The sequence below is a fragment of the Chaetodon trifascialis genome, chromosome 15 (assembly GCF_039877785.1).
Source record: "Chaetodon trifascialis isolate fChaTrf1 chromosome 15, fChaTrf1.hap1, whole genome shotgun sequence".
Classification (NCBI taxonomy): Eukaryota; Metazoa; Chordata; class Actinopteri; order Chaetodontiformes; family Chaetodontidae; genus Chaetodon; species Chaetodon trifascialis.
In genome coordinates, this window is record NC_092070.1 from 13,678,967 (window position 1) to 13,703,773 (window position 24,807).

General features: G+C 44.6%; 3 protein-coding genes across 3 annotated transcripts; 1 reads left to right on the forward strand and 2 right to left on the reverse strand.

The window, feature by feature from the left end:
- Positions 1-176: 176 nt before the first annotated feature.
- Positions 177-14,344, reverse strand: LOC139344177 (voltage-dependent calcium channel gamma-4 subunit-like). The gene is made up of 4 exons (XM_070982153.1): positions 13,608-14,344; positions 5,353-5,436; positions 3,904-4,044; positions 177-3,503 (listed from the first exon to the last, which is right to left on the reverse strand). The coding sequence occupies exons 1-4, from the start codon at positions 13,828-13,830 to the stop codon at positions 2,977-2,979; spliced, it is 975 nt and encodes a 324-aa protein (XP_070838254.1). The 5' UTR covers positions 13,831-14,344; the 3' UTR covers positions 177-2,976.
- A 2,078-nt stretch (positions 14,345-16,422) lies between these two features.
- LOC139343525 (uncharacterized) lies at positions 16,423-19,253 on the forward strand. Its single transcript, XM_070981235.1, has 2 exons — positions 16,423-16,748; positions 17,089-19,253. Exons 1-2 carry the CDS (start codon positions 16,557-16,559, stop codon positions 18,799-18,801), a joined length of 1,905 nt encoding a protein of 634 aa, XP_070837336.1. The 5' UTR covers positions 16,423-16,556; the 3' UTR covers positions 18,802-19,253.
- A 1,533-nt stretch (positions 19,254-20,786) lies between these two features.
- aimp2 (aminoacyl tRNA synthetase complex interacting multifunctional protein 2) lies at positions 20,787-24,053 on the reverse strand. The gene is made up of 4 exons (XM_070981184.1): positions 23,791-24,053; positions 22,413-22,631; positions 21,857-22,091; positions 20,787-21,653 (listed from the first exon to the last, which is right to left on the reverse strand). Exons 1-4 carry the CDS (start codon positions 23,917-23,919, stop codon positions 21,265-21,267), a joined length of 972 nt encoding a protein of 323 aa, XP_070837285.1. The 5' UTR covers positions 23,920-24,053; the 3' UTR covers positions 20,787-21,264.
- Positions 24,054-24,807: the final 754 nt, after the last annotated feature.

The following is a 24,807-nucleotide window of genomic DNA, read 5'->3' on the forward strand; positions in this document are numbered from 1 at the left end:
AAAAATCCCATTTTCAAAAAAACCCCTGTCCATACCCGCTACACATGTTAGCATTGTCATTGTGAGCATGTTCGCATGTTGACGTCAGCAGTGAACTAACAGCAACATCGTGCCTCTGGAACGACTGCAGACTGAGTCTTATTAAAAAACAAATCACCACTAAAGCACAACACGATAACCCTGATTTGGTTTATTTGTCTATAACAGTATGTATTGGATTGTAACTAAAAAGTGATCATGACAGAAACAGTTTAAGTAAATTCAGATTAAATAAAAAGTTTTTTGATTGGAACACTAAAAGCAGGAAATACAGTACATTATAAATTGAACAAAGGCACTCTACTATCCAATATGAGACTAAGCTTACAACTGTGATGCTATTGGAGTCGGTTTGACCTTGAAACATACTGTAACATGGAAGAGGAGTTCATTTTTTAAAGACAATATGTGCCTTGGTTTTTCCCTGCGATTCATTTTTTTATTATGCAACTCATTCAACTATCACCTCCCTTCTGAACGTCTGTACTCAAATGTTTATAGTTAATTTCTTGAAAGAAATGTGAGAATGTGCTTAATTCACAACAATAGTAAGCCATAAAGCAATATAAGCACATACAGTAAAGTAGAGCTGCCACATACACATGGAATAGAAAATCTAAATTTGTCTCCTAAACGCACTAACTGCACTTCACCTTACAAAACAGAATATTCAATAGATTAACTTTTCTGACCGATAACAGCAAAACCAGCGCGCGTTCATCCCAATATAAAATGATAACTTTAATTGTATGACCAACACCAGATTGCATCAAGGCATTATTATTGAGACACTGTTCAGTAAAATAATGCTTTGAATCCTCTGTTCACGTCTTTTCACATTCAATGTTTTTTTTTTCTCTTTTTGAATTTTTTTTATTGCACTTTTATATACATCTTTACAACTTTACATTACAAACAAACACATTTGGATTCCCCCCCCCCAAAATTATAATATAAAAGATCTACACTCAGAATGGATCATACAAATGGCTTTCTTACAAGGGTTCAGCCTGGCCATCCTGTTCTTTTTTCCAGGCCATCTAATGAACGTTTTTCCTTATGGTACCCTTTAGTGTCTGTATAAGACGTCTGCCAGACAGCCTCTTGAACACAGGGTTAACGTTGTGAAACAGTCGTTTGCTTAGGTTTTGGAAAAGTCATCAAAAAAATAAGTCATCGTTAGCTTTTGGTTACTGCTCTCTTGGGAGAGTCGTTTTACCCTTCAATCCAACCCAGACCTCCTCCAATGTGGACTTTTTTGCTGTTTATACCACGTCACCTTGCACTGAGCATCAAATATTGTGGTGGGTGGGTTTAAATTGGAGTTAATTGAAAGCCTGGTGCGTCTCATGCAGATGCTAAAAGTTACCTTGCGCGTCAAAATAAAAAACTGTTGGTATTTGACGGCCTGGGAGTGAGAACGATCTGGCCTGGTATACTGTAGGAAGTGGTATCTCTGATGGCATATCAAGCACACGAAATACAATCAAATACTACTCTGTGGTTGAGTGAGCTTGCTTGGCAGACCAGAACCACCGGAAAAGCCCTGAAAAAACCCACCCCAGCTGGTTCTTGGAGCAAGCTCAAGCAAACACTCACAGCGTTTACTAAATACAATAATGGCATTTTTCTCCTCGAATCATTTTCACCAGGTTTATCTTCATCACTGGTCCATTTCCCAGCACTGCCACAAAGCAGGGAGAGGACCTCAAAGTGTTCAACCTGCCACACCAACACAGTATTTCCTGAGAGAACTAAAAGAAAGAGCTGTGATGGACGTGCAGCACACACAAACACACAGACACACACACGCATACACACACCAACACTTGTTATTAGAAGCAAATCCTTCAGGGACGCGGTCGCAGACAGCTCCCTCCGCTTCTGTCTGGGTCCTCTGTTCGAAAAGGCAACCAGATGGACTCACAGGGGGTGTGACAGACAGACAAACATTCACTGCCTGACTGTGATCCTTATCCATTCTGCACTCTGGACGCCAAGGCTTCATTCAGATCAAAAGAAAGTCCTGACCTGTGCCGTTTTCTCAGTTCTGGGCACCCCCTTTTTGTCAGCTGCTCTTCTCTTGTGACAGGCAGATACACGATGTCACATCCATTGGGGGGGGGTTGTGATGGAAGGATGGCAGACTGATATGGAAGAGAATAAAGAGGGGCCGCTGAACAGAGGTACTCCTCTGACAAAATGGACATTTTGTTCCAGTGACAAATGTCACAGAAGAATAGGGTTAAGGAAGCGACAGACGGCGAGGGAGACAAAACCATACTGGATGGTCGACTTGAACAATCTGCTAAAGTACCAAACATCTAATACACTGCAACTCAGCAAGTCAACTCCAGACTCGCAGACCACACTCTCAGGAAAAGAGATCCATTAACAGTATTTATAATCTCAGCTCAGAGTATAAGGCAAGACCAAACTGGTTATGAGGACACAATACAAACTCTGGACAGAGGTCCACACTTTATAGCAACTGCACACAAATGGAACACTTTCAAGTTGAAGAGTACATTTCATTTAGCACCTTGTTAAATACTTTACAGGTAGAATACTGCTGATTGATTGGCACATCTCGATGCTTCACTCTCACTTTATCCACAATGTTCAGTGATCGTTACACAAACACGGGTTGTGATCCACACGCTGCTCGTTTAAGCATTTCGACAGTTAAGAGCTAACACTAATTTTGCATCGGCTACAGCACAGACAATGTAACTCTATGTTCTGCTTTGTTGATCTTTCAAAGCAGATAAATGAATCTCATTGTTAATTGGCTTCCTGTCCAGCTGACTGTCCTCTCTTCTCCTCTGGTATTTTCAAAAAGGACAGTCTGCGCCTCTCAGACGGCAGACTGTCACGAGCACTCGGGCTCCAACGTTAGCCCACATCCACCCCCAGGTGAACCTCGAGCCCAGCCCCTCACACAGGTGTGGTCCTGCGATTCACCCCGTCCTTTAAATCGTTGGGGAAACAGTTATGGACTTGGAGGAACTCAGCGGCTGCCTCGTGTTCTGGGCTGTACGTGTTCTCCGTCACGCTGTCCCTTGCCAGGGCGTACATGGACAGCTCATCCAGGGCCCCACTGGAAGATGGCGCCCCCTTCAAACCGACCACCGGTGAGTTCTCCCGCGATGCCTCTGTAGAATGAGAGCTGGCGTGCGACGTCCGCCGGCGGTAGCGGAAGCTCGGTATCCTCGAGTACGGGGAAGAGGAAGAGAGTGAACGTATGAACTCGCGGCGCGCCCTCCAGCGGACCTCCTTGTTTTTCTCAATGTAGATGTTGATGGCGAGGACGGCCACAGTTTCGGCCACAATGAAGGACAGGGCGCCAAAGTAGAACGACCAGCCGTAAGAGTAAGTGTACTTCCTGTCATCGTCACGCTTATCGCTGGGGTCTCCTGCGTTGCTGGAAATATAGACGATGATGCCAATTATGTTGCTCAGACCTGTTTAAAAAGGAACAGAAAGAGAACAGAATCAAGAAAGAGGAAAAAGGGACGGATGAGCCGACAATGATCAATCATGCACCACTTTTCCAGCCACAATGATGAAACCCGTGGACTCCCTCTGTGTAAAGCTGCTCATCAGCCAATCATTACAGGACTCTCATCTCTACCTTAATGACATGACATCTTCATCACTCATGTGTGAGGTGTGTGATGAATGGAGACCCTACACCTTCTTCAGTAGAGACTGAAGTTCATTCTTATGATTGCACCATTGATGCAGCATAATATGTGACCGCGGGTGCCGCATCAAGCTGCCTTCCTTCATTATAAAAGCCCAGTCGTGACATGACTGCTCCTCGCTGGGAGCGTGGCAGGACAGTGTAATCCTGCAGCTCACCTGCAGCTACGAACAGGATGCCTGCGCTGAGGAGGACATTGTTTGTTTTGTTGTAGACTCGGCCCACCCCGACGCACAGCCCGCCAAGCATCAGCAGGCAGGTACTGAGGATGGGGAACACGCTGGAGGCGCGAACTATACCTGCAGAGATATGGGCGGGAGGACAAAGAGATCATTCATTGTTTCATGAAGTCACTGTAAATGGTTTAATTCATCAACCAGTTCTTGATTGGAAGAGACCTATTAGTGAATCAATCCATCAATTAATAGATCAAACTATGATCAAATCATACATACCAAAATAGAACTAGAAATAGATGAAAACAGGCAATTTTTACATTCATTTAACAACACAGTATTTTAAAAGAAAAATGGACTCTTTTAAATAATTTGAATTTTAATTACCTTGCTGAGCCCTCATTTATCCAGCCCTCCACCTCCTCTGCTATCCATTTTAGAGAACTCCATTATCTTTTATACTTTGGGGCCTTGTTGTGACAAAGCATTGCTAATCAGCTGTGGGATGTAACAGGAGCTCTCACTGACTATCACCTCCCCAGAAATGAATCACTGTGCCATTTTACAAGAGTCCAAGGATGGATAAGCTTATTCTGTTTAGAATAATAATAATTAACTGTTAAGTTGAATAAACCCTCCTGGCTAATGGACTGAGATTGGACTTTGTCCAAAGTCTGATAAGTCGTCTTTGTTCTTCTCTGCATAATTAGGCAGACACTGAATTGGCTGTGCCGGAAATGAAGGTCCTCTGCTAATTGAATATCCCCATTTTATTTCAAACGAATCTCAATCAGTGTCTTGCCATTTTTATTTTCATCGGTTTTCAAAGAAAAATCAAAAGGAGCAGTTTGGCAGTTTAAATTGTTTTTAACATTTTATGTCCCCACACAGTCATGAAGACTATTCACCACAGTTCGCAGTCAACAAATCCCTCTTGCTGTGAGCACTGCTCGTAATATGCGTAATGTACAGCCCTGATTCCAGAATAGTTGGGAGGTGCTATTTACAGCATCTCAATTTTTTTAATTTTTTTTTTAATCAGGGCTGTAATAGTCAAAATGTGATGGGAAAAGGCAAATAAGCTGATGATCCTGCACCAGCGTTAGACAAAATTAAGAAATAAAAAACAATAAATTATAGAGCCTCTCAAAAAGGGTTTAGGAGCATTTCATCCAAGTATGAGACTCACGTAAAACTCCTGAATGTGACTCCAGCACATGTACCATTATATGACCATATAAGTAATTTATTGCTTTAAAATAATTTGCAAGAAAAGTGAGACAGCCAAACAATCTCAATCTCCGTATACAGGAGTGTTGCTTGAAGACCGCTCTCAGAAATAATAAGACATTAAAGGTCAGTGGACTTCCTGTAAAAGGGCAGACAGGTTAGAGAGTGCCAGACTAAGAGGACGAGCGGGGGGGCACTTACGCAGCAGGTATTCAGAGCTGTCTGTGTCGTAGTCGTTGTCATCGGGGAAATGGTTGATTCTGTAACAGCTGCCTTGATTGATGCCTGCAGGACAAAGACAACCACGAAGATACGTGTGATGTTTAGGCTTCATTTGACGCTCAGAGGTTGGACTTTTGATGCGAATCTATCAAAGTCCACTTGGTGTCAGCTGGTTAAAGGATGCGTGGCTGGAGGAGTCGGAGCCATAGTTGTTCCCCACCCAGTGACCTGATTTCTGTTAAACTGTGTCCACTGGAGTAAGACGCTCTTGATAAAAGAGGAGGGAGTGGGAAGTCACTTCTCAGGTGACCGCTGGTTATTTTTGGTCTATCCTTACCCAGTAAAATTGCCCCGAACTGACTGAGTGAGTGAGTGATTGATGAGGTTACACCATTGGTCAGTCGAGTGTTGGAGTTTCCCCGCTGGCCTTTGCTCTTTCAAATGAATAGTCCTGAATTGCACGAGCACATTGACCATACACTAAGAAAACTAAGACCTCGTAGATTGTCGACTATGTTTAAGCTTTTCATGTGTTGCAATATGCACTTTATTCTAAGACCACTTTTCTTTAAGCGGTGCATATAGACTATTCCCTATAGAATTTATTTCATTAAATAACATGGATCCATACATGTAACACACAAAAGAAACATATTCTCAAGGATTAACTCATCATTCTCTCCATGGTCTTCACCTGCAACCATAAATGAGACTTTGACCTTTGACCTACACTTTTTAAAAGCACAGTGGGGTCAGACAAGGATTGTTGTCGTTGTTCGTAGCTGGGCCATCATGAATCCTGCAAACTAAAGATCACAGTTCACTGCACACAAATTGAAGGAAGAAAACCAAGGTGAGGAGGGGTTGAGGATCAGTGCATACGCTGTACGGTGGTGGGATTAAGATTGCATTGCCCGGAGGGATTTGTGGGTTTGTGGTGCGTGTCCAAATCCAGCTCAGGTGAATGGCTGAGTGCCGGGAGGAACAGGAAGCCTATTTGAACAACAAAAGAGCACGTGTTGGAAGCTTTTAATGCCGAGGTGAGTCGCAACAGGAGAATAGAGTCGAGGGTGAAAAAGAGAGAGCGAGATGGAGAGGTCAAAGCTGAGAGAGGCCTGTAGCTGTAATTGAGCCGGAGTATAAACAGCACCTTGTCTAGAGAGAAAAGGGTTGGGGGTGGGGTTAATGGATGTGCTCAGTGCGGCGGCGGTAACGCTGGGAGCTCTTTGGCTTTTCATTCACCATTTGGGCTTTGAATAGCCTCAACACTTTAGTTATTCTCTAAACAACACCCACAGAATAAAAGGTGGGCAGGGCTGTGGCTTCACTTGCATATTTTTACATGAAGATATTTATGTGTTTGTATCGCATCCCAGAGAAAGGAAAGCAGCTGACCGGTCGCTAAGCTCCGACAGCCTTAGCTAGGCTGCTGTTATTAACATAATGCAGTTTATAATGAAAACTGTGGCACCTGGACTACTATACTACTACTATACATCATGAAGCTCCGTGAGGTTATGTTTATGTTCATGCTGGTTATGATCTGGAGATTAAATAAGCAGACTTCAGATGACTGCACAGGACAGCTGATATTGAATAGTGTAATAATACAGGCATTCCAAAGAAGACCCTCTGCCAATGATGCATTAAACGGTACGCTTCCTGTGATTGGTTACAATGGTGTTCACACCAGAAATGAACCACTCCTAAGGAAATTAACTATTTAGCCACAGACATAATAACAAATACTAACAAATAAACACACTTTATAATCCATTTCTTCCATGTTTGCTCTTGTGTTTTTGGTTTTTGAAGCATCTAAATGCCAAGTATCTCTCTCACTCGAGGCCCATGCACACCATTTTGGCACGTGAGGAAATTCAAACCTTGACAGAGCTGCTTGGGCCCAGTTATGGTTGCAATGCTGTGATTAGACATTAGCTGTTTAGGGGGAAGGGTTTAACAAACGGTCAAATGGCTCTGCCCATCTCCGTACGCAGCAAAGACTTTTACTTATCCCACATCAAAAATACAGAGTGCCCTTTCCATTTCTAATGGCTTGACAGGCAGCAGAGATTAGAGCTGATATAAATTTCAGCCTCTCCATTAACAGCCCAAGCCGATGAGAGACAGACACCTGTCATCTCATTTCACAGGTGCCGAAGGATCAACAGCCATCATTGTCTGTGCCACGGCTTTTAAGGCCGCGCTCACTTCCATTAACTAGGTCTGCTGCTTAATAAGGGACATCAAATTAATTAGCGTCAAATCAGTCAGTGGAAATGGAGCACAAGTTTCTGTGTCTAGTCACTGATGGAGGAAAGGACTGTGGACTATTTTGAGCAGCGATATGAGACTTTGTGCCGTGTGAAAAAACACATCTGGCTCTTGTGGTTAGATCAGGAACTGTGAAGATAACAAAAATACAGACACCTTTGCTGTGCTGTTAATTGCTGTGTAAACACTAAATCATGCTGCTGCATCCAGGCTCGTAGCAGATTTTATATGTGCCTTTTTATAAGTCTGTGTGTGTGTGTGTGTGTGTGTGTGTGTGTGTGTGTGTGTGTGTATGTGTGTGTATGTGTGTGTGTGTATGTGTGTGTCTGTCTGTCTACAAAACTGAAATGTCAAACTGCTTCCACGCCTTTTAAGCTACATGCAAAGACACACCTTTCACTGTGAACCCAGAACGTTACTATTAATTTTGACTGCACAATATTCTCCGTCCTCTGCTGCAGCCCAGCTACCCCAGCCAGTCTGACGCCTCTGTCTTGTCTCGTGTGTGTGTGCGTAGGTGTCTGTGTGTGTATGTGTGTGATGGAGAATGGAAGAAATAAAAGACAATATTGCAACTGATTGGGAATCTGATTATAAGCGGAGGCCTCGAGGCTTGTGATTTATGAGTGACAGTTATCAGCTCAATGTCTGCGTTTAGTGTGTGTGTGCGTGCGTGCGTGTGTGTGTGTGTGTGTGTGTGTGTGTGTGTGTGTGTGTGTGTGTGTGTGTGTACGAGCGTGCGCGTGTGCACAGGCTGTGAGATGAACCCTTCGTGAAATGAAACAAAGTCTGAATACTGACTTGGTGGGAGGGAAGGAGGAGGGAGGAAGCAGAGATTAAACAAGGGAAGAAGGTGTGAGGAAATGAAACAACAAAAGCACAGGGAGCAGAGGAATGACGGGCATGAAGGAAAAGACAGGAGGCCACATTAAAGAGGGACTGGGACTAAGAAGGAGAGCAGGGAATCGGCAAGGGAAATCAGGGAGCGTTAAAGGGTAAAATGTGGATTGTGCAGCAAAGGTCAGAGGACAGTTGTGCAATGTAAAAGCTGTGACACTGAATGAGCATGTCCACAAAAAGCGTTGACCAGACAGACAGAGAGACAGACAGACAGACAGCTGGTCACCTGAGTGTTTGTAACATACAAAATCGGGCTTATCCACAAATTTGGGGGGGGGGGGGGGGGGGGGGGGGTGCGAGCTGTTTACGTTGTGACAAATTGAGAAGTAATCTTTCACAGTCAACACACTACAGAGGACATAATGGATTCTCCGGGACTGACTGGAGTTGAAAAGCCCCATGCCGAGCATCTCCTCCTCTTCTCCATGGCAACCCCTGTTAGTCTTTAATAAGCTCGTTTACATAAACAATCTCCAAGGATGCTTTTGACACCTTCATTGTATTTTGATACCCACCGAATAAGAGACGCCACTTCCCCCGGCAAAAAACCCTTCTGTCATCAGTGCACGCCTGCCAGACACAGATGGACACGTGCACACGGACACATGTCCAAACGTACGCGCATGTTGTACTGGGAGCAGCTGTTACCGCTGTGGTGCCACTAGCAACAGGATGATGCACGTTGTCATTGTTTTGAATTAACGCTGCTCAGCCAATGAGGGAGTGGTCTCACACCAATAACATTGTCTCACTGAGTCCAACACTTCCTCACTCTCCAGGACTGAGGTATGCCTTCACAATGAGCTCCATTGCTCCCCCTCCTTCCTCATTTTCACACTTCAGCAGCTCTGCAAATTGATTGATGATTGAACCAATCAAAAGTGATTTTAATATTGCTTTAGTAGCCTCCAGTGGGTGATGTATTGGCAGTGATGCTACACATACCAGATCGACGGCGAAACAGAGTAGCAGCGCCCTGTTCTGCTTTGCTTCGAGAGAGTGTGAACACTGACAAGGGAGAGCGATCTGAGGCTTACACTGCAGGTGGGATGATTAGGTTTTATGAAGCTGTAAACAGATAGAGCACTGTCACTGGCGCTTGATATCAAACGCAGACAAGCACACACAATTCGCACAGACTTAGCGTGCGAAATATACATTTATTACTTTGGAAGCAGGCAATGCCAGAGCAGACTATAAAAGCATCTGTGTAATCAAACAAACTCCTCCATCGCCCCCCCCCCCCATCCAAGTGAGGATGAAAGAAAAGCAATTTGGCGCACACATCAGTGATTCAGTGTTGATATGACTGACAGTCGGTTAATTAAATTGTCACCAAGCAGTTTCTTCAAAGGCAGCTCTGCTTGGGTTAGACTGTGCATGTGTTTCCACCATGTTGGGAGAAAACTGAGATCTATCGCCCCATGTAGTCTGTTGTGAAGTTATGCACCGTCACTGACTTAGAAAAATGTGTAACTATATAATGGAGTCTGAGCACAAGGCCGAGGATTTTACTGTTTGAATGCAGATTAAGAGGAAAGATATTTTGCATTGCAGCCCATCAGTTTCTCACGTAATTTATATTATTCCCGATGTATGTAGCAAAAAATGCTCTGCTAAGCTACATCTGGGCAATTTAAGCTGAGTTAAATGAAAAGTTCGATATTTTTGGAAATATCCTTTTTTTTACCTACATTATTTACATTAGAGGATTAATGTTAAATACGAAGCTACCACAAGTAGCCAGTTATCTTAGCTTAGCTTAGCACAAAGACTGGAAAAAGGGGGAATCAGCTTGTCTGGCTCTGTCCAAAAGTAATAAAATCCATCTACTCCAAAGTATAAAAATATCAGTTCATCATTGTGTCAATAGATGTCTCCATTCTCTGTGCTAAGCTAAGTTAGCGTGCTGCTGCTGCTGCTGCTGGCAGCAGCTTCATATTTAGCATGCAGACACGAGAATGGCATCAACCTTCTGATCTAACTCTCAACAAGAAAGTCAATAAGCACAGTTCCCAAAATGTTGAACTTTTCCTTTAAGGTTACCTATTTGCAAATAGCCGCAAACATAGCTTGCATATGACACAAAGGAACTTTATTTAGAAAGAGATGAGAAATGCATCCAAAATTAAAAGGAGGCTGAGGGGTTGTGGGCATGAAGGGGGTGACAGAGGGTTCATTAAAAAGGTAGAATAGTAGAGGAGAGAAAAGATAAAAGAATGATGAGAATGGGGGAGTTAAACCTATAATGAAAAGAGAAAAAGAGGACAAAGTGTCTGAGGTGGAAGTTGGGGCTAATTAGTGCCCCTGCATGGATTCTCAGTTATCACGTTTTAATTACAGACTTACAGAGCATGGTGGGAATGGAAGAGTGACCCCCAAAGAAAAACAGCTGCCTCGCCACCCCTGCCACCTCCAGCTGGGATGTGCACTGTAAATATGTACCTGCTGATTGGATTAGTCATCAGGTCAACTCTCATTGTCAGGGTTGGCTTTATTTACTTGAGCCGCACATAAGCGACAGCCTCTGATGCATTGCCGATTCTGACGCAAATTAGGCACCGCTCTCAGCTACCCTGATCTCATGGCGTTCATATGGGAAAACAAACAAAGGAGGGGGGAAAAAAATCTAAACAACTGTTGAAAAATGCAAAGGACTCCATGAATGAGGGCAGCGCTGGCCTCACTGCCTCATTTGGTATTTTCCTGCCTCATCTGAAATATCATGCAGGTAACGCTTGCTGGGCAGGGTGGCGAGAAACACTGAAACACATTCAGTAGAGAAGAGAAAAGGGCTGAAGAGTGGTGCTGTGTGTTACAGCAACGTGTTGTCACTGCAATCTGTTCAGCCAAACGTGGTGATGTTTCCCCCAGTAGCTGTGATACACACGTCCCTGTCAATACCCCAGTATGTTTGTCATTATGACCAGAGGGCTGTGTGTGTGTGTGTGTGTGTGTGTGTGTGTGGAGGGGTGGGGGGTTGAGTCTTCCTTCCTTGTCTTGTCCTCTATACTTATGAGTCTCCATGACAACAGAGCCATCGTCCAGCATCAAGCAGAGGCGCAGAAGTGAAACTACTGTGAGCGCTGGAGAGAATGATATGATAGGCTGGCCTTTGTTTGTGCAAATCATGCTTTTGAAAAAGAAGCCTCATCGCACGGAGCCGGCCTTTGTCCTCATCAGCGTTTCAGTCTTTACTGTCACCAATCGTCCGTCATTGTTTACTTCAAAGCACTGACGGGAAATCATGCTTGACACAATAGTTGGCAGGCATTTGTCATTTATTGCCATTTCTTAGGGTTTCAGAGGGTACAATGCAGACTGCCAGCCTGTCCGCATCGCAGACAGGTGCCCAGTCAAGCATGACTCCCAGTAAATTGCAAGTGTCATAGCACACAAGGACGTACTTCACATGTGTCTAAAGCATCCATCATCACCACAGGATGAGGCCAGAGACAGTTTAATCATTGCTGATGGCTGAATTTGTCCCTAGACGTGGCCTCTCGTGACGCTGAGTTTTTTAAATGTGAATGAAAGCAAACAAATCCACACAATAAACTGCAAACAAAGGAAAGGTAGGCAAAGTGTTTTTTGTTTTTGGGGGAAAAATTGTAAAATATTCAACTGCTTTTGTGGGAGAAGAAAAAAACAGATGTAGATGCCTTAATGTAAACATCCAAAATAAAATGCATAAATTTACATTTTAGGGTAGACTGTCGTACAGGTAGGAGGTGACAAAAAGAAAACGTTTCTGATCTTGTTTCCTTCTCACAACATTATTTTTTTCAATAATGCTCCAGAAATGACAGTAAGGCTGTGTGTCACGTTTCACGTGCTGCGTTCAGGGTGGACGCCTCCTCCTGTATATACATGTCTCCGTATCTCTGAAGTGACTGTCTGCAGCTGTGGCTGAAGTCTTCATTCTGCAGACCACTTAAGTTAAAATCGTGTTTTGAGCCTGTGCATTCCGTTCCGACGAAGCAAAATATGTTTTGTCCTGTGTATATGCTGCCAGCTGAAGATGCATTTTGTCAGATTTGGGTGCGTTTTCAAAACGTCTCGCAACAAATTCTGATGTAAGATATGTGCGTTTTATCTCTTTGCTTACCATGTATTTCTTTCTATCATTCTCTGCGTCACGACAGACGTTTTGGACATGATCAAATCTCTCTAGTCATATCGACTGATTGAAAGCTGAGGCAAGAAGTCAAGGGGTGGCCGGAAGGAGGACTGATCAATGAATGAGCGCCTGTCTGATTCTGAAGTAAGACGTCACCGGCAACGCAACTCAAACATCAAATGCGTAAAAAAAAAAAAAATTAAAAACACTTTCCAAAAGAATGAAAAGAGGAAATATGGGATGCTTTTCTCGTGTTCTATAACAAAAAAACTATTTATTTCTATTGCTTGGACATGACGTGAACTCAGAGTCATCTATTTTTAAATCACCGGGCATGTTTCCATAGCAATTTCAGGGATGTTGCCAAGCAACAGCATCGGATACAACGAAGACATGAATGAAAGTAGACTCACAGCGCGCGCATTTCCTGGCAGCGACCGGCTTAAAAGTGAATGGGCTCAGACGCGCCGGCTTGGCATCACAGTCTCTTGCAGACTCAAACACAGTCGTGTTTATTGTGTGGGCCTATGCTTGAACAATGAGAGGTAACACTTAGCAGACAGCTTGAGTTGAGCTCTTTGCGGGACGCCGGCCGCTCGCTTCTCGTTAATGTGCAACTTCAGCAGCTCAGCGGGGTTAAAATCCGGAGCGTATTGACGCGTTCTCCGTGTGACCTCTCAAAGTTTCTCCGCCTTTATGATCGTTTTCTCGTTGTGTCCCTATCTCCCGATTGAGACGTTTGGCGTGCGTAAAAGGGAAAGCGTCCCTTTGTGCGCTCAGGTGTCTGTGCGCAATGACAGACAAAAGACTCCCCCTCGGAAAAGAAGAGATAATTCCAACTACTTGCTGTATGAACGGGGAGTCAGGCAGTCTGTGTTGAATTACTACGCACAGCTCTGCATATGTTAATGTTTTTCATGCGTTGGGACAGGCTTACCTTCAATACAGCAGATTCTCCACAGCCCGGAGTGGGTGAGGTCGCCCTTCTTAGTTTTGGGCTGTGATTGGGTCTCGTCTGTGGTGGCATTGGTGCTGTTGCAGATGTACGCCCGCGAATAGAGCCAGTAGTCCGTGCCGATGGCGATGGTCATCAGGCTGAAGGCAGCGAAAGCCCCCACGGTGGCCAGCAGCGTTTGAACCCCGCGGTCACACCAAGCCATGGCGCTTCATACTAGTCCACACTCTCACCGGTCCAACATGCACTCCACGGGGTGCGTCAGGGCGCGGATCCTTTGGTCATACTTGTTTTGGTGCGTCCACTCTTTCCTCTGCTGAAAGTGTCGCCCAGGGAAAGAGGAAGACGAAGTGGAAATATTGTCTGAAACGCTCACCTGATGCTTAAAACCAACTGCTTGCTGCTGTGGATGTGAGAGGACACCGGCTGTGCCCACTCCAGAGGTTCCACGCAGGTTCGAAGCGCGCAGGACAGTACGAGAGCAACATCGTGTACCAAAGCAGAACACTTCAAGTCACCTCACCGCTTCATTCTTCTGTTTCCCCCCTTTTATCTTTGTCTCAAAGCACTTTTCTCTCTTCCTCCACAGACTGCTCTTCTGTTAAAACCCGTTTCCAAAGAGGACTACGTCAATGGCTCTTCTCAAGTGAGACCCCACCCTCACCAAATCTAACCAATAGAGGAGATGAGCTGTTGAATAAAGAAAGAAAAAACAGTGTGTCATTTGGATTTTCACTTGGGTCACTAATACATTTAAAACATGTGGAAGCCATCTTTGGAGAAATATTAATGAGCCAAACAACCTGTCTGTCATGTGAGACATCTGGACACTGTCCACTGAATTCAGCGGATATGTTACCAAAATCACAGTCAGCTGTCACAAGGGTGGGGATGGGGGTGGGGGACAGAAATAACGAGATGGTTTGACATAACGGTCCTTCTCTGTGATGCGCTAACGAAAAAACAAGCAATCCTCCGCTGAACAGAGCATTAAAAACACTTAAATGCTTGGTGAGTGCGTGTTACCACCAAGCACCCCCTATCACTCAGGTTCATCCCAAGACTGTCACAAGAGAGCAGGCTGCTGAAAGTAAAGATAATGACAGATAGATACACAGATAGATAGTGCAGACACTTGTTGCTCAGCAATGCTAAGCAAGAACTGATGCAAATGGAAATGTGTGTTTCTCGATATAAAGAAGGAGATTCCTGGAAAAAAATGTGCCATTTAAATAGTGAGAAATAGATCATTCACACTGACACAAGCTCTTTCCTTCCCTGCATCTCACTGTGATCACACAGCTGACAAATTGGTTTTATTAAACATTAAAAAAAAGCCATTCATGTCCATGTGAACACCAGATTAAAGACATGCTTAACACATCTCTGAGCCAGATGGGAGGTTTCAAACCAGCAGGAGGTGTTCTCAACTGGCAAGGTGCCTCCAGCTTGATGAAAGATATAAAATGAATAAAAATTCCCGTTGGTCAGCTGGTTATTTTCACCCTGCAGCGCATCTCAGAATAACAACTGACTATTAGAGACAATACTTCAGATTTATAGAAACAACTGTAAAAGTAGCAATTCACATCTTTCAACAAGCCAAACCACTTGATGGAACAGAGGGACAATGTCCACTTCAGCTTTGTTCACCTGTCACTATTCCTGTAAAGCAAAACATAAACTGCTCTCAGAATAGTAGAAACTTTCATTGAAAGGTAATGGTCATGAGACATAATGTAAGCTGTAATGCTGTGCTAATACATGGTCATGATATAGGGGTTTCATGGAAAAGTAGTGTGAACTGAAGGGGGGTATGAGGTGAGGACAGTTCCTCACTTTGTTTTCATGGACCTGTTTCTACTCTTAGGATCCGTCTCTCTTTCCTCATGCAGCCAGACGCATGAATGGACTTCCACTAAGATGTCATTTTGAATTCTAAGATACTTTAGATCTTCAAAGACCCCCTCCAGACACATTTTAAAGCATGAAAATGCCCAGCTGGTTTGTGTTTAACATATTTTTTCCAATAACCTTATTAGAAATTCTTAACCTTCCATCCACTCCAGCTTCCTCGTAGAAAAATACTGAATCTTCATACAAATATTGTTGATTTCAAAAGTTAAGCTGCTGTCCATTCTCAGTGTACATAGTCTGAAGGCCTCAAGTGTCCACACCACACACTGGATTACGACGGGCTCCCAGACTAGCTGTGATGTCACAAACACAGAGGAAATTTTCCCCCTTCCCCCTGAACTGTTTGAGAAGTTGGACTGTCAGGTGCAATTTTTTGATTTGGTGAAAGAATCAGCATATAAAACCAGTGGGAAAATCAATACAACATTTTATTTTATCCTATTTTATTTAGCATTTTATGCCATTTTATACAATGTGATTTAAATCTGGGGCAGGTTGAGTAAAGCAATGGTAATGTAATACTTATTTCTTGCTTCTGTCTCTGTTTTTCTTGTAATTGCTGCTCAGATGATCATTTTCTCCGTTAATTTATAACTGGATGCCATTTAAAACATTGTGGATGTTTACCACTGCAGCCCTGGTGGTGGCGCCAGCTCGCTGCAACAATGAAGGAAAAGGAAACGCTGGTAAAAGTACTTCCATGAATGTGAGTACAAAACACAAGGAGGGGACTATGACGTCCAGTTTGAGCCAGCCAGCGCATGCGCAGTTCACCACCGCGCCTGTTCGCCACTGAGTTTGTAGACTGTCACTTCGCATGTGCGAGAGTAAACAGTGACGTCACCGTTCTCTCCTTGTCTGTTTCCTGCGCAACATCCGAACAAAGGCCTGCCCCTTTTCATGAGGATTTCTCTACCGCCATCGTTACATTACGTGTAATCACGATTACTAAATCGGATTACGATACTTTTATCATATTTTAAGACGTCAACAACAGCAACGATAGCGTCCCAAATGGATGTGGATCACCATGAGCCCGGAGGCGAGACTAAATCGGCCATGCATACTTGGCGTTACCGCCACCATTTCACGTACAAGGCAGATCAAGGGAAAAATATCATCGTCCAGTGTAATCTGTGTCTGCCGAGGGTTAATCTGCTCTCCACGTCGAAAACCTCTACATCCAACCTAAAGAAGCATTTAGACGTAAGTTCGTGAAAGTCTTTTCCCTGTAATGGTCTCCCGGACCCGCCAGGTTAATGTTTGAACGCGTCAATGAATGAACAGCTACCCTCGTGATTAATAACGTTACATTATAGCTGCGTGCTGATTACCAACTCACGGCGCTGCACGCTCCTCGGGATTAACTTCCCTTTTAAAACCAACCATTTTACCCTGCACGTGTGTCATCAAAGTTATAGTTGCGGTTGAAGTTTTTAAACTGTTAGACACTCTGAACACACACACACACACGCACGCACGCACGCACACACCTCCACCAAGCAACAGGAAACAAAGTTGATGTTTTCCTCTCTCTCTCTTTCAGAGAACACATTTGGGCTGTGAAGCCAGGCCTGATGCCAAGAGGGGAAGGAAGAAAGAGGAGCACAACGGCGAAGAAAGCAGACACTGCCAACTCAAAAAACTCAAAGCGGAAATCATCTCCAAATGCATGACCCAAGCAAAGACAGACGATCTTATTTTCAACTTCATTGTGGAGGATTGTCAGTCATTTTACGTGCTGGAGCAGCCCGGCTTCAGGAAGCTGATCGCAGGCTTAACTGAAGGGCTGAAGTCCATGGACAGAGTGACCTTGTTTACAAAAGTGGACCAGGGTTTCTCCAGGATGCGGGAAGAGCTGATGGCGAAGCTGAGCGGCATCCAGTACGTGTGCACCACAGCTGACATCTGGACGGCCAACAACAGGAGCTTCTTCGGGATGACCTGTCACTGGATCGACACGGATTCTCTGGAGAGGAAGTCTGCTGCTCTGGGCTTCGCGCGGCTGCAGGGCCGAATCACATACGACACCATTGCCGGACGGATACACGACATCCACGTGGCGTACAATATTGAAAGCAAAGTTCAGACCACGGTCACTGATAACGGCAGCCCCTTTGTGAGCGTGTTCAAAGAGTTCGTGGTGGACGCCACGGAAAGTGACGATGACATCGGCTTCTACGAGAACGTGAGCGCCGTCCTGGAGGGTGAGCCGGAGCAGGACATGCTCCTGTTTCTCCCCACGGTGCAGCGCTGTGCATCACACACCCTGGAGCTGATTGTCACTGAGGACTTCTGGCAGGCTGTGTCGCAGGGGCCCATGTGCCAGCTGCATTACAGCGCAATGGCCAAGGTGTACGCCATATGGAGCAAATGCCACCATCTTCAGGTGGGTATGGATGCGGCGGAGGAGATAGGGAAGATGGCGCTGGTCGTCCCCGCTGTCATACGCTGGAATGTGGAGTACTGTGCGGTGCAGAAGATCGTCTCTCTCACAGAGCGGGAGCTGACCGAGCTGTGCGCCCGGCTGGAGGTCCCACGCATGCAGCCCGAGGAGATGGCCTTCCTGAAGGAATATGTGACTGTGTTCCACCCGCTGGCGTTTGCACTTGAACTTTTCCAAGCGGAGCAGAAGTGTTATCTGGGGCTGGTCATCCCAACCGTGCTCAGTCTGAAGAACAAGCTAAGCGAGCAGAAAGACGCGGCAAACTACTTCGCCGACGTCATCAACGCCATCGTAGTGGCTATTGATATGCGGTTCCAGGAGCTGTTCGCCAGCACGGAGGCGAAGATCGCCACAGCGACAACTCCTCAGTTTCGCTTGTGGTGGACTGCTGCCTCTGAGAGGGAGGAGATGTGCACCCTGCTGGCTACAGAGGCGTCCCAGGTGGATCCCTGTAACGTGACGGAGGTGAACCCCAGCCGCAACTTGTCGACCATCGAATCCGAGGATGACTTCTTCAGCTACGGGCCCGTCAAGCCCGCCATCCAGATCCAGCAACGGGGGGTGATGGAGGAGATCCGCAAGTACGTGGAGGGGACGGGGAAGAGCCTCGAGTGCCTGCAGGACTTCCCTAGGGTGAAGCAGCTTTTCCTAAAATACAACACCACCCTGCCGTCCACGGCCCCGGTCCAGCGTCTCTTCAGTCAGAAAGGCAACCTGGTCACCTCACAGAGAAACTTTCTGACTGACGACTACTTCGAACGCATTCAGCTTCTGAGATACAACAGCAACGTGTGCACTTTGGTCGCTGAGTGAATACACTCCCAGTGACTCTCTCTCTCTCTCTCTCTCTCTCTCTCTCTCTCTCTCTCTCTCTCACAGCCTTTTAATTGATGCAGAATCAAACCACATTGTGCTAAAATCATGGCAGAAAAACCCTGAGTAATCTCTCATTTCAGACAATTTAGCCCAGGCGTGTTCTCTGTTTTCTAATATTCCTCTTGTTTTGATAGCATATATCTCCCACTCCTGAATGGCCTAATGGAAATATCTCATTGACAATCATGGACGATGGCATTCGAGGACTGAATATACTGACGAAAGCATCTTTCTGTCTGTGCTGTTTGTTGTGATTTGAAGTAGCCACGGGGTTAAACTGAAGTGATTCTGTCTTTCAGTGGAGCTAGTTTGTTTTTTCTACAGCTCTTCGGTGAGAATGCATCTCCTGTCTGTATGTTTTATATCATATATAAAGAGACAAGGAAAGAGCCTTTTATTTGTCCGTGTCTCACCTCTTTTCGCGTAAACAAATTGGAACCCAAATGTAATTAGATTAGTGACGATACGGGAACGGCTGCTTTCATTGGCATGCAGCCCCCGACTGCATCAACAGATACTGATTACCTTTTCAAAGAAGCCTGTGTTTGTGTGTGAGGAACACACACAGCACGCAAACACATTTCCAGGCCTGCAGAGTCCCAACTGGTTCCCCTTGCCATGTGCCCAGATGTCAGTCAAGAGCTTTGGTCTTGTCAGGCAGCTGCCTGGAGACCAACGGGAGGCTGTCGGAGCATACAAACACTCATACACAGGCTCTGTCTGGACCCGAGCTGTCGAGAACATGACACTTCTGAAGATGCAAAACCAACCCTGAGAGACTGTGAAAAGCCCTGGGATTTGCTCTTTCTTCTTTTCAACATCATTGCATGTATGACTCCATGTATACAGCCTTGTTTTGTTTGTTTGTTTTTTTTCTCCACTTTGCCTGCAGCAGCCTCACAGATGTAGCCAGAGATATAAACTCCCCGGCAGCGGACTGCTGTGAAGCTGCCTTCACTGATCCAAAATCTGCTCTGCTCGACAGGTTATTGGGATTCTGTTCAACGCATCAGCTGATCAGGACAAAACTGCAGCTTGAACAGCTGAGAGAGAACGTGGGAAATGTGTCGCTAAAGGTTTGCTGCAGAAAACAAACACCTTTCAACAGAATATAGTTATAAAATGAGCTGAATTTAGGTGAAAATTGCACAATGATAAACAGATTTAGAGATAAAATAATTAGTAAACTGGTAAAGAAAGTGGGAGCTGCAGTTTGGTGTAAGCTACAATAATTCCACACAGGCAACATACAAAACATGTGAACAGCTCATCACTTCTTCCTCCCCTCTTTAATTATCGTTGATGTAATAACACTTACAAAACTGCCTCATTCAGCCTTTAAAAAAAAAGGTAATTCTTCAGTCATCACACATGCCTCTGCACGTGGTCTTCTTAACATGTTGCCCATCTCGATGCATGAGTGAACACAAAAGTGCAGCGAGGTGTAACGAGTGCTGGTTTCCTGCTGCGGTGCTTTACAGTGACAGCAGATGTGATATTTCCACTGAAGTGTCACAGCACTGAAAAGGTTTCTTCCACCTCGTTTAAAGAACCTTGTCCGCTCATAAAAAGATGACAAGTGCTGAAGCCAGAGGGTCTGAACGAGGGCTTTTTGAAGCCAAGTGGAGCCCAGATTTTCCCAACATGACTTCTTGTGTTAGCTGCCATAGTGGGACCACCTGTTGAGTGTTTTCATATATTCCACATCGTGTGTGGTGGGAGGAGGTGCAGCGCTGTGTGACTCTGCATAGGATCAGCGGGTGGATGAAGTTAATGAATGTCAGTAAGTTTTCACATTTTCCTCAGTTTCTAAAAGGCAATCCTGCCACCTGTTGGGCGCAGAGGTGCACTCCAGTAAATGCCACTCGTTTGTTTTCATGAGGAAATTTGTTCAGTTGAATGAAACAAACCTCAAGTCCCAGTTCAAAGTTAGATCCAAAGTTTTAATGATGTCAGAAAAACAAACGGTACAAAGTATTACTCCTGAAAACATCTAGTAATACCCGTTACCACACTTAGACACACACATTTAGAACAGGATCGTTTTAGGCACAAAGTGGGTGGAAGGTGTACAGTGTGTGTTGGACTAACATCTTGTCAGTACCTTTGATTTAATCCACCGCCAAGCCCATGTCTTCAGTCCTCTCATGCTTCCTCCCTTGCAGCAAACAGCTTTAGAATCTTTTTTTATTTAGCAGCATGGCTGAGACAAATACTTAAGTTACATTAACTGTCAACCATATTGCCTCTACTGAGTCTTTGTCAGTTCAGTGATATATTCAAGTCAGGAGGGAAGCATTAGAAGGTGTTCCAGACATGGCTGGCATAGTTTAATATTCTAATGCCCTTCTCTCACTTTGCTTGGGTAAGACACCCTTCCGGTGTGTGGTCCCGAGACGGTCACTGCAGAAGTAGCTTGGCAGGACTGAAGTGGCCCAGGTTCTCACAGGACTTGATCCAGCGCTGGACATTAGCGGGGGCAGCGGAGGCCGAGCCACTCTGTAGCACGCAGCAGTAGCAGGCGATGTCGGCCAGGGAGAACTCCGGGCCGGCCAGCCAGGGGTTGCGGCCCAGAGCGGAGTTGAGTGCCCGCAGGACGGCGGAGCGCTCCTTGGAGCTGCCCTCAGCCAGCTGGAAGAAAGCAGTGTCCACCCAGCTGTCCACCAGCGTGGCAAGAGCGGGGTCGCTGGGGTAGGGAGCCAGCAGCTTGAAGAGGAAGCGAGCCACGTTAGCCTCACCCTCGATGGGACACATGCTCTGGACGCTGAACTTCATTTGCAGTTTGGCGACTGTGAACACCGCAAAGGACAGACATGTCTCTCGGTGAACACGGCACAGGCATTTACAACATCTAAATAACATGAATACAAAGCCTGTAATGGTTCGAAGTAACACTCCTTAAACTTAGCACTTTAGAAATAAATTTGTAAATGATCTTGTGTAATTTCAAGAGCTAAATATTTTTTAATCCTCTTTTCCACCTCCATCTTACCATCTTTCCATATGAGGGTGAAGCCCAGCTGGAACATCTGGCGGGCATAGCTGTCTGCATGGCGTGGACCGAGGCAGGACAAGAGCTGCGGCGGCACACTGGGAACCGAGGAGTGGACATGGATGGTGGAGAGCACCCGGTAACGCTGACACAACAGGCTGTGGAGCACCAGCAGGGACAGAGGTGGCTGTGCCGGGTTGGCGTTTATGACAATGTCACGGAGAGCACCAAGGTCCTTGTGACACGAAGAAAAAAGCAGGTAAATAGATGCAGCACCCAAAACAAACTATTACAACATCTGTCTTCTGTAACAAGGCCAATACAGAAAGGCTGTAATCAGTCCACACCTTCATACGTGCTTCAAGATAAATTCCAATATGAGCAGGTTGTGCATGTTTGCGTACTATTTTTAACATTTAATGACAGGCAGTTATGATGGGTGTGATGAGGTAAAACACTACAGAGAAAATGCAGTCAAGGTCTGCAAGGTGCAATAAACCAAAGCACTCTGCCGGTGCATCAATAACAAACACTTGTATCATTCCCAGTTTCTCACCTTTCCCAGTAGTGTGTCCAGGTGTGTGACACCTTTGAAGGTTGTGGAGCTGAAGCTTTGGGAGGAGAGGCTGCTGCTGACTGTCAGGTCCAGATCGGCGTCTGGGGTTGTAACCGTCTTTGCCAGGCCCTCCACAGCTGCTTTCAACTCGTACAGTTTTCTCATGATCTCATCCTGCCGGGCCTCCAGAGCTTTGACTGCCGGGTCCACCTCGCCATTCTGTGGAGACAACGCAGAATCGCTCAGTTTGGCTGAAAGCCAAAAACAGTTTTACAACATGGGTGCAAGCTGGTGTCCCTACATTTTAACTGTGCTTGCCCAGATAAGATAGAGACAGAACATATGTAATATATGCTCAGTCTTGAGATAAATCTGAATAGTATATACACACACACAAAGACGAATCAAAGCAAGACGTCTCATGAAAATACTTAGAAGGCATAAAAGCTTTCAGTCTTGTCCTGATGATATGTGTCACAATATTTACCTCAAATGGAAATAACAACTACACACTAGGCTGCAGTACTGCAGGAAGTACCCAGATACTTCAGTAAAAGTAGCAATATCACACTGTAAAGATACTCCATTACAAGCAAAAGTGTATCAAAAATATGACTTTAGAAATACACAAAATTACCAAAAAATGTTCACAAAGCATCAGTATTCTTAATACAGAAAAATAGGTAATACTGAGTGTTGGACTGAATTAATGTGTAAGTAGCATTTTACAGATTTAACTGGACAAGGTGGAGCAAATCTTAACAGTTTGATGTATTGCTGCGTAGTTTCATCTAATACAATGCATCATTTTAGTGTGTAAATCTTAACCTGTGAAGTAATTATAGCTGCCAGATTAATGCAGTGCAGTAAAAGTACTACATACTAAAATTAAGTGGAGTAGAAGAAGAAAGTGGCATGACATGGACATACTCAATGTACAAGTAGCCTTACAACTGTACTTACGTACAGTACTTGAGTAAATGTACTTAGTTACATTCCAACACTGCACAGCCAAAGTATGTGCATCCAAACCATCATGATATGCACTTCAAGGATTATTAATAAAGACAGGAAATGTACCAAAGGACGGAAATACTCCGATACGGTCATCATTTAATAATCTGTAAGTGTTGATGGAACAGTGAAGACGTGAAGTAATTGTTGCATCAGCCAGAGGTGAGATTTCTACTGACATGCTAAGCTAGCTAGCTAGCTTGGCTGAAGACAGCTAATGCTAGTATACCGCGCGAGGTGCGCATGAATCAATACGTGAGAAACAAAACGAGCTGCGGGAAAACACGGAGAGCCAAGCACAAGCTAACGAGGGAAAAAATAATAATAATAAGCTCGTATTCATTCAAAATCAGTTAGCGGTTACCTGAAGCGCGTGTTCAGAGGTGCAGCTGTTCCCCTGCTGCTCGTGGACATTTGGTAACTTGTACATGCAGGTTGGCAAGTCGGTCTGTATGTGACCGCCGCAGATGGGCTTTACCTGGTACATGGGCATGGTGGCGGACAGTTAGTGGACTGTCAGGGACAAAAAATTAAAATCAAAATCCCGGACAAAGATGTATTCTGGGGCTGTATGATGTTGACAGGCAGCAGCAGCAGTAGCAGTTGCAGCTCCACCGGTTACGCAGGAAAGAGGCCGTGGTGTCGTCACATCCGATGCAAGTGAAAGCCGCATCTAAGTAATGTGGTTGTGAGTAGTTTTGATTATTTTCTTTAAAATATATATGAGAGGAGATTTCTGTTGTTAATATTCACACAGTATTAAAGCACGAAGATTCACAGTTACATGACATGCCGCTACTTTTCTCTCGGAACGTGTCATCTCAAATACACTAGAGGGCGCTACAGAATAACTTCTAACACGTCTTCTTTGCGAGTGCAAGTAACCGGATATAAAAACTGATCACAACTTACTGCTGCTTCTGTTTTGCTGTCAGTACAGTCCATCATGTGTCATTTAATCTAAGATTTATTTTATTTTATTTTCAACATCTAAAAGATCTTGTGAGTTTTCTATATCTCTAATCAGCGGACCTCTTGTGACATCACTAAAAGGGGTGTAGTCAGAAGTGCATCATTCCAGCACAGTCCTCCATGATTCAGTGGGGATTTACATTTTTCTTTCTTTCTTTCTTTCTTTCTTTCTTTCTTTCTTTCTTTCTTTCTTTCTTTCTTTCTTTCTTTCTTTCTTTCTTTGTATCATTCTAAATGTTAAATTATTGTCTTTTACTGGCTTCCGTTTTTAATTTTCCTTTAAATGTATTTTATTTTATTTTTATTTTACTATTCTCTTCTAATTTCTTTCTTTTTCCTCTTTCTCTAAAATGTATTTTGCATTTATGATTTTAATGTATTTTTATGCTTCTGTAAAGCACTTTGAATT

Excerpts from the sequence above, each read along its gene's own strand:
- LOC139344177 (XM_070982153.1), bottom strand. The coding sequence starts at position 13,830 with ATGGCTTGGTGTGACCGCGGGGTTCAAACGCTGCTGGCCACCGTGGGG. Across the intron at positions 5,437-13,607 it reads GAGAATCTGCTGTATTGAAG|GCATCAATCAAGGCAGCTGT; the intron begins GTAAGCCTGTCC and ends TTTGTCCTGCAG. Across the intron at positions 4,045-5,352 it reads CAGCTCTGAATACCTGCTGC|GTATAGTTCGCGCCTCCAGC; the intron begins GTAAGTGCCCCC and ends ATATCTCTGCAG.
- LOC139343525 (XM_070981235.1), top strand. The coding sequence starts at position 16,557 with ATGGATGTGGATCACCATGAGCCCGGAGGCGAGACTAAATCGGCCATG. Across the intron at positions 16,749-17,088 it reads ACCTAAAGAAGCATTTAGAC|AGAACACATTTGGGCTGTGA; the intron begins GTAAGTTCGTGA and ends TCTCTCTTTCAG.
- aimp2 (XM_070981184.1), bottom strand. The coding sequence starts at position 23,919 with ATGCCCATGTACCAGGTAAAGCCCATCTGCGGCGGTCACATACAGACC. Across the intron at positions 22,092-22,412 it reads TGGACACACTACTGGGAAAG|GACCTTGGTGCTCTCCGTGA; the intron begins GTGAGAAACTGG and ends TCGTGTCACAAG. Across the intron at positions 21,654-21,856 it reads CACCCTCATATGGAAAGATG|TCGCCAAACTGCAAATGAAG; the intron begins GTAAGATGGAGG and ends CGGTGTTCACAG.